Source organism: Morone saxatilis, unplaced genomic scaffold (assembly GCF_004916995.1).
Source record: "Morone saxatilis isolate NCDOM2014 unplaced genomic scaffold, NCSU_SB_2.0 Contig5, whole genome shotgun sequence".
Taxonomy (NCBI): domain Eukaryota; kingdom Metazoa; phylum Chordata; class Actinopteri; family Moronidae; genus Morone; species Morone saxatilis.
The window spans coordinates 14,726,128-14,740,500 of NW_023340095.1; the positions used below are offsets into that span (position 1 = coordinate 14,726,128).

A 14,373-nucleotide genomic window follows, 5' to 3' on the forward strand; every position below is an offset into this window, starting at 1 on the left:
CACTCCAAGGCAGAGCTGCTGTGAGACCCACAGACTTGGTAGTTTTCATAAAGAAACAGCAGAGCACTTGGATCACACTGAAGCTGAGAAACAGACAGATGCAGGAGACAGATTAATGGTGAGACAAAGGATGTGCGAGAGAGAGAGTCAAAGGAAACGTTTGAACTAGTCCGTGAGGGATCTCTCTCTGGCTCCTCTCCCTTAAGACCAAAGCCTCACCAACGGGCCACTTGGCTTGTGTAGTCCTCAGTGGTGGTTGGAAAGTCACCATCAGTACCTTTCTCCAACCCTCCTCCCCTTCTCCCGCCTCTATTTCCGACCCCTCTGTGTTTGGGCACCCATGGCCTGCCCTGCTCTTTTTGCTCCCTCAGCCATCGCCTCTCCTCACGCCTCTTCAAGCGCACCTCCTGGTGCTCCCTCTGGCGGGTGAACTGGAAACGCTGGAGGAACAGGTCCTTTGCGTACTCATACAACTGCACATCCAAGAAGTTGAGCTCCTCGATGCGTTTGCGCACAAGCTCGCTCAGGTCCACATTGGCGGCTCGCGTGCTGTTGATCTGCGTGAAAGCGGAGATGAAGCGCAGGCTGAACGTCCGCTCAAACAGGTACTGCGTCTTGCGTTGAAACTCGGTCAGGCCGTAGAAAGCCATGTTCTTCAGGTTGCTCATGGCGCTGCTAAGAAGGATGTGGTTTCGCTGGCTCTCGTTCATAGAAGACAGGTTATAGCAGCCCACCAGGCTCAGGTCCGCCAGCATGCGGACCTGACGGTTATTGGCCAGGTTGGATGGGCAGTTCATGAACTCTGTCAGGGTGACACCGGACCAGTCATCCCCATTGTAACAGGTGGGAAGCTCGTCCTGGGTGGGCGAACGTCCATCGCACATATGGAGGGCGGTCTTCCATGTGGCTCCGCGCTGAACGTGCTTCCACTCACTCAGGTAGCGGGAGACTGGGTCACGCAGCATGGTGATGTAGTAGAAGTTCCTGCAGCCAAAACAAACACAGTTAGAGAGCTGTGAGCACATCATCATCACAGAGGGCTGCCCTGCATTGTACTGACAGATGGCGACTTTTGTCTGTGTATGAAACTTCAAGGTTGAATGCTAATTGGCAAACTGAAAGCCTCACTAATGAGATTATTATATATATTGCCCTTGAAAATTGAACCCTTGCATCAGTGTAATGATTTAGCAAAATTGAGCTAGAACGTTTTCTGTTCCACGGATTTCTTCCACCTGCCAACATGGAGAATAATTGGGAATCAAGAAATAATGGTAATCCACGGACATACAGAAAGTAAGTAACACTGACCCAACTAAATCCCAAACATGCCACTGTTACAAAATAATGAGGTTTCAATTTTTGTGCCTCAAATCTGTCGCACGTTCAACTGGGTATCCTACCCATCATTTGTCACCCAATCACAGCAGGTCATTACAGGAGAAAACACATTCGGCTAGCATTTTGGTGGTGAAGAACTGGTATATGAGCGCTATTCTTTTTCATACAAACCATCGCCTCACCCCAGAGACGACTATGTCCTCAATCGTTGCAAAAGGACGGTCACTGAACAGGAGGAGAAACGAGCAAGCTTAACATAGATGCATTGATTTTCTGCACTGTTAACAAAGAGGCTTTCAAAGAGAGGTGTCTCAGGAAGCAAGACAGACAGTTTGTGCCCTAAAATTAATAGCAATATTAGTAAAAATCTATAATAACTGCATGGCTACAAATCAAATCATGTCTGATTCTTAAGTTGATATTTAGCTTGAGAACCCACACAGGAGGGTTAAACATGCCCTTCATGCCAAGGTTGAAGACCTCCAAGGAGATCTACTCTACTGAACCGCAGATACGTCAAAGCACATTCTGATGGAAAACAAAGATTGGACAGGTGTTGGTCAGGTAAACCTCTCCTAAGGTGATGTCTTGTGAGTGCCAGGTGAATATTTAATGATGCAACCCCCTCCCAAGAGAACAGTCCGGGCAGCTAAAGCCGAGTGCAGCTCTGAGAATTCACGCAGACTCCAAAGCTGCTCTCAGTGCTGCCTCAGTTCTTTTAACACAGCAAACATCCACACAGTCTTGCCCAGGAGTGGAAATAAAAGAGCTACAGAAACAGTCTCCTGTGCTTATACTTCCTTGTCCTTCATGGTTGGATTCAATGCAGCTGATAGGCCAAAAGAAAATCTCTGAAATTGTACACGCACTGGAATATAATCTTTTTTAAAAGGAGAATATACTATTTGTTTAGATTTTTGTATTTGTTTTTTAACATATTAAATTTTTGTCCTCTTATTACATCACAAGCATTATCAGAGTCTGAGACTCCTTCTCTATGTGGCTGTGATGAGGATGGAGGGCACTGTTAGTTAGTCAATTAATCAACATGTTGCCAACCTTTTTGATAATGGATTTTATTATTTTTTTAAACAAAAACACTAAACATTATTTTGTTCTAAATTCTCCAATATGAAGATTGGCTATTTATTTTATTGTATTACCTAAATATCTTTAAGTTTTAGACTATTGGTCAGACAAAACAAGACATTAGAAGATGTCAGCTTGGACTTTGGGCAGATTAAAGTTTTTATTTTATTTTTTACTGTTTTTTAGATAAAATTATTAATTGGTTAATCAAAAATATAATCAACGGATGAATTTCTAATGAAAACATCTAGTTAGTTGCATGCCTAGCCAGTCTTATACTATACTTCCAGAAGAGAGCATCATAAAAATGAAGCATGGTCTATTTTTGTTTTATGTTTGCAACGTCAAGTGTAGACAGGCTGTCAAATGTAAACAAGGACGCTTCTTCCCTGTAGGAATCATTCTGTAAATAAAGTGTGTTGTAAATTGCAAAGAACGTGCTCTCATACCAATAATTTGTACAATAGGAAAAGCAATTTTCTAAATTCTGAAAACTAAGCTAAACAGGAAGAAGTGTAATAAGGTTCAATTCCAAACCTGTGAGCTCTTGTACTGTGCATTAAGGTTTTATTTGTGGCTTACATTTAGCTTATTTAACCTATTTGTCCAACCTCAATCAAACTTCAACCCTGGTTGAGTACACTGAGAGAATATTCATGGTATGAAGCAAATTCTTCTGAAGATATCACATTTGAGATGAGTACACACTGAGAAACAAAAAAAATATTCAAGTGAACAAATAACAACATTATCTGACTGAAGAAACCCCAAGATTGCCAAAAATATGTCTAGTTTATCTGTGGAAGATTTGTCCTAACTGTGCCATAGGAATGCCACCACTGACAACGTTATCCAATATGAGTCAGCCAAGAGGCTGTGATTACAGCCCTGGTGGCAGCAGCTGCATCCTGGCACTTGCTCCTTGAGTTGGCTGGCTGCGGATACATCCTCATTAGACTGTCTCTGGGACATAAACACATGCAGCAAGTGTTGTTTGAGTGCACTCGACAGCCCAAAGGTCAGTTGTGTGCACCATCAGTGTCAAAATGCATCAGGATCAACGGGTGTGCAGAGCTGTCTCGAGGAGGCTTTCCTTGAGTGATACAGATGGCTGTCGAGAGAGGAGGGGGTAGGCTAACAGGCTTCTCTTACCTCTGGCCTGTGTTATCATCAGTACCACCCCTACAGTCATTTCACACTGACTATCAAAAGCACTGTTAAAAGTTTACACTGTGATGCTTCTTTCCAGTAGATGGTTGTAATTAAAGAAACTGTAGGAAGCAGCTGTCATTTTAATAATATACAGTCTTGCAAAGTTGTGCTAAAGCTACATCTCTTTGCCAAGGTTTCCCAGCCTGTTTTAGGGTGTTGGATTCAAGGATGAAATCTCCAGTCAGACACCGGGAGGGGGAGTAATTATAAGAACAATAAATATATATATACATGTCCATATTGTATATATTGGGGGGACCCATACCCCGCAGCGATTACGTGCCTGGTTGGAGTCAAGAACTGTGTTGAACTCTAGTTAATCATGGATCAATAATGGATAGGAGGCATATTGCAACTCATTCTGCCCCAGAATACTCATCTCTAAAGCAGCAGCACCAGCAGCCCGACTTCAGTGGAGCACAAACTAAATAGGTGCCATTAAGCTGAGATGGAAGAGGAATTCAAAAGTATGGAAAAAAAGGGAAACTAAAGCAAGTAACCAGATGGGAGCTACGGACAGGCATACTGAAGCTTAGTGTATAGATGTAATTAATGGATATGGAAATTGTGTAATAAATACAGTGTGCATGAAAACTATAGAATGTGTGACTGATGCATTTTAAAGATGTATTACAGCAATTTGAGACAATGGCTGGGAAAGAAAGTTAAAAAAAAAAATTAGCTCTGTCAGTATACTAAAAAGACTAAAAGGAGGAGCTAAACACAGCTACATCCTCACTAACTACATATGGTAATGAAACAGTTCCAGGATCACGAGGAGACGTTAAAAATACATTTTTTGGAATAACATTTTACTGTGTCTTTGTTAAGTTTAATTAACAGAATTCAAAAGTCATAGTTTGATTGCCTTTACATGGCGCTTTACAAATTGCATAATTTCCTGTTTAAAAACAGTAGGCTAGTATATTGATTACCTGTATACTAACTGCCGAAAGAGTATACTACTAAGAATGACATATGTAATGTATACAGTTACCTATGTAGTGTATATGTAACTCAGTGTCAGGTATTTGGAACCAACCTGTGCTAGACTAAAAGTCGGTGAATCAAAAGCTAATTATTCTGGGGGAAAATTAATGTATGCACAAAATGTAATGGCAATCCTTTGTTGTCAAGCCATTTCCCTAAAAAACTCAAATGTCATTGTCATTGGAGGAAAAGTCATTATACAATTCAACTTCTGGGGAATATTTGTAACAGTTTCATGACAATCCATCAAATAGTTGTTAGATATTTCAGTCTGGACCAAAGTGGTGGACAGATCAATGGCCTATGCAACCAAACGACTAAAAAACGGCTAAAAAAATAACCAGCTTCCTAAATATTGTCGCAGCCCTACAAAGGAACAGTTTTATCCACAGCCAATGTGCAACAGACTACTGGCTTTTAATTTCACGTAATTAGCCTCAATGACACAATTTCAGCCCACTGCTTCTCCCTGATTGCAGGCTGCTAAAAGGGACATTGTACTTTCAGCCTGAGCACATGGTGCTTGGAAGTGGATGAACCGAATTCACTCATCAAGACATTCATGTGTGGGAGTTGGATATTGTTGCAGGTGCTTGAGGGTGGGCTAGACAATAGGGAAAAGCAAAACAATATATCTCTGTGAGCTGAGCAGAAAGTTGTTGAGAGCAAAGGCTAACACACTGAGCAGTAAATAAGTAAAGACAGAATATGTCCCAGTACAACAGTGGGACTGACTGATGTTGTTGGGCTGTAGTAGACACAGTTTGTGTGTGTGTGTGTGTGTCCAAACCTCTACCTGTATACAGTCTGCTGACTTCTCTGATTTATCCTCAAAATGTAACAGCTTTGATTTCTCTCCATTATTCCTCTGCAGTCCAGGAGCATTAACAACATCTTTTCACTGTCATTTTCAGGGCATGATTGCCTTCATGCAGTTGAACAGTCACAAGAAAGACAGACATGACTGTACACGTAACATCACAGTTATACACTGTAATATTCTGCTAAACAACTAGAATCATATTTTGATTCATACTTAAAGTGTGCATCTATTGAAAGAAAGCTGTAAAGACAAGACTATAAATGAGTGTATCACATTTATCATGTAGTATGTATTTTATATTTTATACAAATGAGGTGAAATTAAATTCAGTCTGACTGTCTGATTGGCAGTTTTGACATTTCCAAGCTCATTTTACTGTTTGATATCTGACTAAACCTAGTCCAGCTGCATTATGTAGTATGCTATGTGGCATTAGTGATACATAACATACTATGACATAATATAATTTAAATTAGGTGCGACAGTGTGTAAAAAAAATATCAACATTAAAGAAGCAAAATATCTAAACCTTGAGGTGAATATGGGAGCAGAGAGTAAAGAGCAGTACAGTGGGAATGGCCTATTCATGTAATTTTGCACCTCACTTGACTCCTGCCCTTTTCTCCACTCTGCTTCTCCTCCATGTCCTACATTAGTGTTAGACATTAGTGTTCCCTCTGGATCCATAACCTTTTCTTAAAGGTTGTCACATTAATCACGCTGCTGATTTCACTCGTCAATCTCCCTCTGTATCGCTTTTGTTTATCTCTGGCTGTGCTGTGCATTGTCTCTCTTCACTGCACCTCACTTGAGGCATTGCATATAAACAACTTTCACTCTCCTTCTCCACTCTGTTTTTTTTTTTACGGGCCTTTTCCGAGAGACTCCTCATTCAGGTAAATCATGGTGGTAATGATAAAAGTTTATGAGTGCAGAAGGCAACATAGTGATGTCTGATTCAATCTCAACAAACAATTTCAGGCTGGTATAGTTTTGTATTTTAAGATCTGAAATCAAAGAGTGGAACATGAGAACGACTGCAAGCTGCTGCTGAGGAAACTATCTTTTTATTAACGACCATGTTGACAATGGGCCGTGGAGTGTGTTACTGAGTGCACAGAAACATATAACATTATCAACCCAATGAAATTATGTTCGTATACAACTAATTTTCAAAATTGAGGTTTGGTTTAATACTAAAAAGTCTGCATTGATCTGAATCTGACATTTAAGAGCTTTCAAAACCATAACTAACCACCTCCTTGCAACTGTGGCACGGTAGATAAATATATGTTTCATTCACTCGAATAATGTTGCCTGTAAACATAATCCACCACAACGTAATTATGAAAACAAATTAGTATGATATAAATGTAATTTCCAGGAGAGAGGGTTGTATGTTATACACACGGCAAAAAATCTCCTCCAGGTAGTATGTGGTTGTTTTCTCCAACAGCCTTCAAACATCTGAGCAGTACATCTGATGTAAGTTGTTAGCAGTCAATAGCAGGACACAATAGGAATACGGGTATCTCTCAATGAGCTGGTCCCAGCGCTCCCCTTTAACCAACAAACAACTGTTGAGGTGCAATCCCAACACTCATACACAGATATATGGATGTACACTACGAGCACTCCTCAGTCAATGTGAATTTAAATATTGTAGATGCTATACTGGGGATTTATTGATTGGATTTTATCAGCAGCTTCAAACAAAAAGGATAAAGTACAAACTGTTCTAGTGTTAAACACAAGTTGAATCATGAGGAAGAAATTTGTTCCACAGCAGGTGTGACTACATGAGGTTATGACTCACCTAGAGCTTTACAAGAACACAAAACCAAGCTGGACTTTCTTTAAGCAAAGCCAAATTCTGCTACAGTCCCTTTTCTCTCTGCCGGTATTAAAGGGTAAGACCTTATAGAGCCGGTTTTTCACGGCCTGTAGCTTTGGTTTCGACACTATAAATTTACTTTCCCACTCCTATTCAGAACCAGAAAGTGAGAATGATACCCGTTTGGACAAATATCCAACAGGAGTCTTTACATAAAGAAATCTGCAATACATTTTACATGTACACAGCAGACGGCAGATACCCACTGATAATTAACAAGAGTGCAAAGAGAGCAATCAAATTTTTAATCACATTAAATCCAGCCCCCTAGATACCCTTTATTCCAAAGCTCTCCAAAACCAAGAGCTGAGCATAGAAACAAGTCCTCTATGTCATTTAGTGCTGAAGTGCCACCCTCAGACACACAACTTTCCAAACACCAATCAGACTAAACCAAATGATAACACAATGTAAAAAAAGCTATTTGGAACACTGAAAAAAAGAAACTTAAAGCCAAAGTAGATCTGAATGTTATCCGGCCCTAAAAAGAGTTTTTAAATTGGCAGCATATCTCTCTACTGTAAGCAGAGCAGCAGCACTGTAGCAGCACAATAACAGATCCTAACCAAGTGCAGGCTCAGTGACCACAGATTGGCAATTGAAAAAGGAAGTCACTAAAAATTGTGGTTTTGTGGTCACTGTTCAACAGGTGAGGTTGAGACAGAGATGTAGTTACTCCTACAATGTAAAACATTCAGTGCAATAAGGAACATTTACTTTACCAAGCTCAACTCTTTCATTTCAAAGAGCTTAATGACTTAAATTAAACTATTAATTAGGAATTAAAAATACTCCTATAGGAGAAGGAGACATTGCATATATTGAGTGACAGTGACGGACCTAGACACACACACACACACACACACACACACACACACACAAACAAATACACAAATGTATTTATAGTTTTTAACTTCAAGTCTACTTATTTTTACTAATCTGTATATTTTACACTTGCTTTGTCAATGCAGCCTAAACACCTGTTTCCAGTGGCAATAAAGCCCCTTTGAATTGAACTGAATGTACAAATAACACACAGAGGAAAAATAATGCTTACCTTTGTACTGAGTGGTTGCAGTGTTTTTAACTATTTCTCACATTAGGTCAAATTGCTGAAAAGCCGTTCAAATGGTGTACGCCTAAATCTGATTGTGTATTTCAAAATCTAATATACCCATGGTACTGAAGCCTTTATTCAATAGCAAAAAAGTAGGACCGGTCAGAGCAAAGAAAACAATCAGATAACAGTTCTCAAAGGAAGTTTCCATTTACATCCTCCTGAGAAGGAAAGCTTTAAAGGTGTGTTACCTAACAATCTTAATTGCATTTTATTTATCAATTTCTGACTGATACAGCGCCAAGGACAAATGTTCAGACTTCGCTGGATATCTTTTTTAGATCAGAGAATCTCTTTTTTTCCCTTGCATTTAATAACATTCAAGGTCTTGTAAGAAACATTTTATAAAAGATTCAACATACAGTATATTGCCAGTGAACAGCTTCTTCAACTTATGTGTCTAATCTAGTCTATTAAACAACACACTGCCTCAGCATTAACTAAATCTTTAATTATAAATCAAGAAACCTAAAATAAAGAGACCGGTACATTTACTTCCTCCTCTCATTTAATAATAAGAAATAGTGCCTGAGCCCGCGTCTCAATATCTCATTTATTCGGAAGTTATCTGGTTGTATATGAAAACGTTTTCCCCTTTTAATGAATTCCTATTCCTGTTTTTTTCATACTCGGCATGTAGGGGCATTACTTGAAACCCCTACAGACTATGACAATTACTGTAGCAAATACTGTATGGCATGATATATAAATTAAAGCAAAATAAACCTCATGGCAATTATGAGCTCTGACAAAGATCAAGAAAGAAAGTGTCTGAAGCTGCCTTCTCCTAGCTGATTTCACTTTTGGCTTAAGTACCTCTAAAATCTTTCGCTACACTAAACCCAACCTGTTTATAAGAGGCAGAGCTCCTATCAGTACAAGCTTTAGTGAGAGAAAAACAGGTTGGGTTTGTACATGGGATGTCGTTTTTAAGAGTGAGGACACACTGCGTTTTGTACTCAGATTGACTTGACATAAAAACCATGAAAAGATGATAAAATGTGTACGAGCAAAGGCAAGAGGGAGGTACAAGGCATATTGAGAACTAAACCCTCAAATAACCGTTCAGCTAACCAGATCCTGCATGTACTATCAAACTAGGGAGATGGAGTTGTACACCCCCTGAACAAAGCCTGTATGCTTATGTGGCAATGGCATAAAGAATGAACATGTATTATTATGAGCTCATGAGAGCTAAAATTTGAGCATGAATTAAATCATCCTAATTCACTATTTATAGGCATAGACAAGAAGGGCGTAGTTGCCATGAAATGTTGGAACATGGTGCAGTTATTTTATTTATGTGTAGAGAGAATACTTAATGTTTTTACTTCATACTTAAAAGTTTTGTTTTCTATATTGCATTGTTATACTGAAGTCAGTAAATTACCTTAATAGCTAGGATGGCAATGCCTGTCAGTTTGTACAATTAAAGCATGTTTCAATAAAATGCTTAATATAAGATTCAAAACAAAACAAAACATTACTTCTTGCAATTTTTTGGCAGAGGCAACAGATCACAGAACTTGAAGAGATTAAGGTTGTTTGAAGTGGGGTTGTATGAGGTACCTATCCATAGTCAGCGTATTTCCTTCATTCTACACAGCGTTCGGCAAGTCGCCAGTTTGGAGACCTAGACAGGAGTACTAACATGGAAGCTAAATAAAGTATGGGCTGTGGATTGGGGGAAGCAACAAAACGTATTTAAGCCACCAGAAAAAAGGCCCATGTAAAAAAATCAATATCAGTATTTCGAGTATATCAGTATATTTTCACCGCTTTATTTTGTGGTTGTCCAGAAGACGGTGGATGGCCGAAGAAAAATCAAAGAGGACATACAAATCTGATGCCAGGGACCATCTTTGAACCACCGTCGTGTGAAAGAAATTCCCCACTTAGATCACGTGACGCAACCAAGCTGAACAAAGTTAAGATTTTTTTTATAACATCTCTGTTTGCCTAGATCACCATAATTAGCTATTTACCGCAAAGTGAGACATTTTCAGACAAACTGATGTAGCTAGATGAAGATGTAGTAGCTGTCAAAGCACATAAAGTGTAAGGCGGTAGAGAGGTGATCTGGGGATATGTGCCAAATATATTGCCAGTATTAAATAACTGATACCCTCCGCTGTAACTGTCACAATCCTGGCTGTGTCTGAAGATGTTTCAGATATTACTTGCACCAAAGGAATCATCAGGCATCTTCAGCGGGATACGGGTGTCTAGTCATTCTTGATCAAAAGGATACAGCAGTATGAATATTTGGCACAGTCTGTTGCAGTGAAGCAAATTTTGTTTTATTTTTCTGATACAGATCCTTTTTGTGTCACGCACTGTAATGACAGTGTTGCATGCTACTAGAGTTCTGCATTTTCTTCATTACATTTTAAATATTTTCCAGTAGAGAGTACTGCTCGGCTTCATCACATGGTCATCAGCGTGAATCCTAATGTTACAGCCCGTGGCCCACAATGTGCCGAGGAACATTTAGTCGTCTACTTGACATTCACAGTCGGCAAGGCTTTCATTTGCACAAAAACCACTGCGTATGAAGGCAATTTAGCTCTCTCATTAAAAAGACATAAACGCCTCAGAACTTAATGGCGTCTCACAGTAAAAGAGTGAGCCTTTAGAGTTTTGAGATTACATCTTAAGATTGTCACGTGAGTAAAAGCGGAAGGGCTGGTATCCGCTCAGTGTTGACTTTCTTCTCTGTTTGAAATGGCCAACAACACAAGTGCCCTGTCATCCAGCTATCTGTGAAGTTCTTCAGTACTCACACATTATGTGCGGTTTTCCAAAATCTCGAATCTTGCAGAAATGACTTTTAATAGAGCGTTTTAACTGTACTCATCGCAGGATATATGCTATTAATGTCTTTTAATCAAATAACTTATTGTGTCTGCACAGATATAATGTAAACCCAATAGGAGGTGAGCTTGTATTAGAGTGATTGTGATCTTAATCAACCACAAACCAGCATGTTACGCTTTGTTATCTGCACCTTTCATTATAAAACCTTTCACAGGGAGATAATGCAGTGTAGTGCAAGCTTTATCGGAAGGATTTCCTGAACAGGCCGGGTTTTCACGGTGCACAAAAAGCATTAACAAAAGCGTTTTATTATAATTCATCTTGATTAGTGCATCTTCTACCACTTTAGAGATGTTATAGTAAGTGATTTGTGCCTGAGCACTGCGTCATACGCCATGTGCAAAGACGCTTAAAGAGAAATGACTTCTCTAGGTAATGACTTCCTCCATCCCTGCGGTCTTTAATTTCAGCAGTCATGAAAAGTGACATTGATATTACTGCCGGTAAGGTGATTGAGACTGATGATGACTCTCCTTTATCAGTCCACTTTATGAACTGTGACATTACGTATATCCTCCATCCCAATAGCAGGACAATAAAGAAAATCACAATATGCTGTAAGAAACAGAGTACATAAATGTTGTGTGCTTAGAATGTCAATACTGTAGGTTTGTTTCAGTTGTTCGTATAGGCCTAGGTGTGGCTTTAGAGTGGGATTATATGGCAAGCTCTTGTCTGCATCCTCTCATCACCATGTCTCTGGTGAGGAGATGTCCTTGGTCTGTGAGAGCGATTCAACATGCAGGGTCTCTGCGGTGCATCTGTACATCTTGCGCTGTCCCGTTTCTCTCAGACAAGATGAGAATGAGACTTGAGACATGCATTATTTGTAACCGATACCATTCCTTAATGGTGTCTGCACTCCCCCTGGCAGCCCATAATGGACCGTTTTTGAGGTTCTCGGCATCTTGTTCGGCTTTTTGATGGTGACGGAATGGGGACAGGGGGTGTCACCTGGGAAGAAACAAGAAGAACGATGGGACCTTTCATTTACTTGTCAGGAAGCTGGCATTGCTAGCACTTGACATGGTGTGCATATAGAGAGTACTTGTACTAGAAGTGGCAGATAACAACAAGGGAAAAAATTGCCCTTCAAAACATTTTATTCCTTCTATTATGCAACAGAAACATAAAAGGAAAATGCCACATATCTATGGAAAGTATTTATGGCTCATGTATAAAGTAACTGTGGACATTTCTCACATAAGTAATCAATAAAGACCCTCAAGTGATGTCACTTGAGGCAATTTATCAGCAGAGCTTAAATTTATAAATAAAAAACAAATTTGGGGGTGTAATGTTAAAAACAAGCAAGCTTAACAGATTTCTGTATCCCGCTTATATCAGCTTGAGGTCAGGGGTTTAAAAACTTCCACTCCTAAAGGAGTGCAATCAGATTTCAGGGGGAAGCCATGATGGCCCTGGACACCCTTCTGCCTCTGCTTCTGCTTGACGGTAGTGGCTCGAGGCAACATTATCCACTACTCGCATAACACACCAGAATCTCTGACCCGATTGTTGGTGGTCAAGTTCCATTGTGTCCAATGTAGGCGCCAGGTTTTGACAATGAAGAAAAATGTGGGGATTTCTAAAATGCAATATGCAGTTCCATTGGTGGAGTACTCGCTTAAGCCAAGATAACAGATACAGAAGCTCACAGAACAATCTCCCTGAGCTGAGACACGAGAAACCACTTCATGGATGGTAGCAATGGTAAGCCAAATTATGTACCACCCAAACACAGTGAGTGCGGAGTGAAGTCTCAGGTAACCGACTGCTTTAACATAACAAAATGTCGTCGGAGGTGAAGTCAGCACACACTGTTCAGATATGAAATATGCTGCAAGTCAGTTCAGGCCTCGCTTCCTTTATCCTCTTTGTGGCATTCACACACCCCGCAGTCTGACACAAAGGTGCGTGATTCACAAACACAAAAGGTAACCTTACCGCAATGAGCAGCTGCATAGAGCCAAGAGAAAAAGTCTTTACCAGGGGCAAGACCAAAATTACAAGCTGTATACTTGGGGATGCAGCTCAGGAATGGTACCATCTTCACTCAAATCTGAATGCCTGTGTATCTTTAATGAGATCTGTCAGCTCATTTCAGCTCCTGGGACATTACCTATTTGACCTCCTCAGCTTGTCAGGCAACAGAGAACAAAGATTTAAGTGGCAGTTAAGTAGTGTCAGTACAGCTACATAACTGTGTTACAGTCATAATAGATCTCATATGCTACTTCTTAATGACGTGATATCGTTGAAATACACAAATGCAACTCTATTTACAGCCATTTAAGGACTTCAAAGTGGGGTGTTTGGACACAAGTGGCTCTACAGTGAAAATGACTGCACAACTAGACACCATATGCTGAGGTGAAAAGCATAGGTTGGACAGGAAATCTGAATGTCCCTTTACAGTGGCAAGCTACTCCCTGCTGTCATAATTGCTTTTCTGTAATTTGAGACCAATTAGATATTGTAATATGACAGCAAAGCTTCAATTAGCATGATAGTGAAAATCCTCCTGTCTAATTATGCCCTCTTTTTAATCTTTCTCTTTCAAAGATCTTTCCATGAGACAGTGTAGGAGGAGACAAGGCGTGTATTCACATGGTTTCTGAATTAATAATACAGGCAGAGGAGAGACGTGAGTACACAGGCTGGCAGTGGAAACCACAATACATGTCACATCACATAACACAGAGCTGAAGACACTGAGAGCCATGAGAGTCTTACATCTCCAATACTTTCACACACACAACTTCACTATTTCATCCTCTTAGTCCTTCACCACACACGTTTTATGTCACGAAAATATCATTTAGAGTCAGAAGTAATAGTTTTTATCCTCTTTATGGAATTTATTATCATCACCATCATCATTGTTGGAGCAACACACTAATTGCTGAGGTAACAATTCCCCCCTGGGAAAGAAGGAGGGATGGGGAATTATTAATGATAGCAGCAACTATTCACAGGCACTGACATACAAATACTACCTGGTGATACTACTTTTTCTTTGGGGGGGGG

The 14,373-nt window shown here is 39.9% G+C and overlaps 1 protein-coding gene across 1 annotated transcript in view; it reads right to left on the minus strand.

Annotated features, from left to right (window-relative positions):
- Window positions 1-215: 215 nt before the first annotated feature.
- Window positions 216-14,373, minus strand: part of hs6st3b (heparan sulfate 6-O-sulfotransferase 3b) — a 55,663-nt gene continuing 41,505 nt past the window's right edge. The window contains exon 2 of the mRNA XM_035677031.1: window positions 216-984. Within this exon, the coding sequence (XP_035532924.1) occupies window positions 216-984 (769 nt within the window). The remainder of the gene's footprint in view (window positions 985-14,373) is intronic.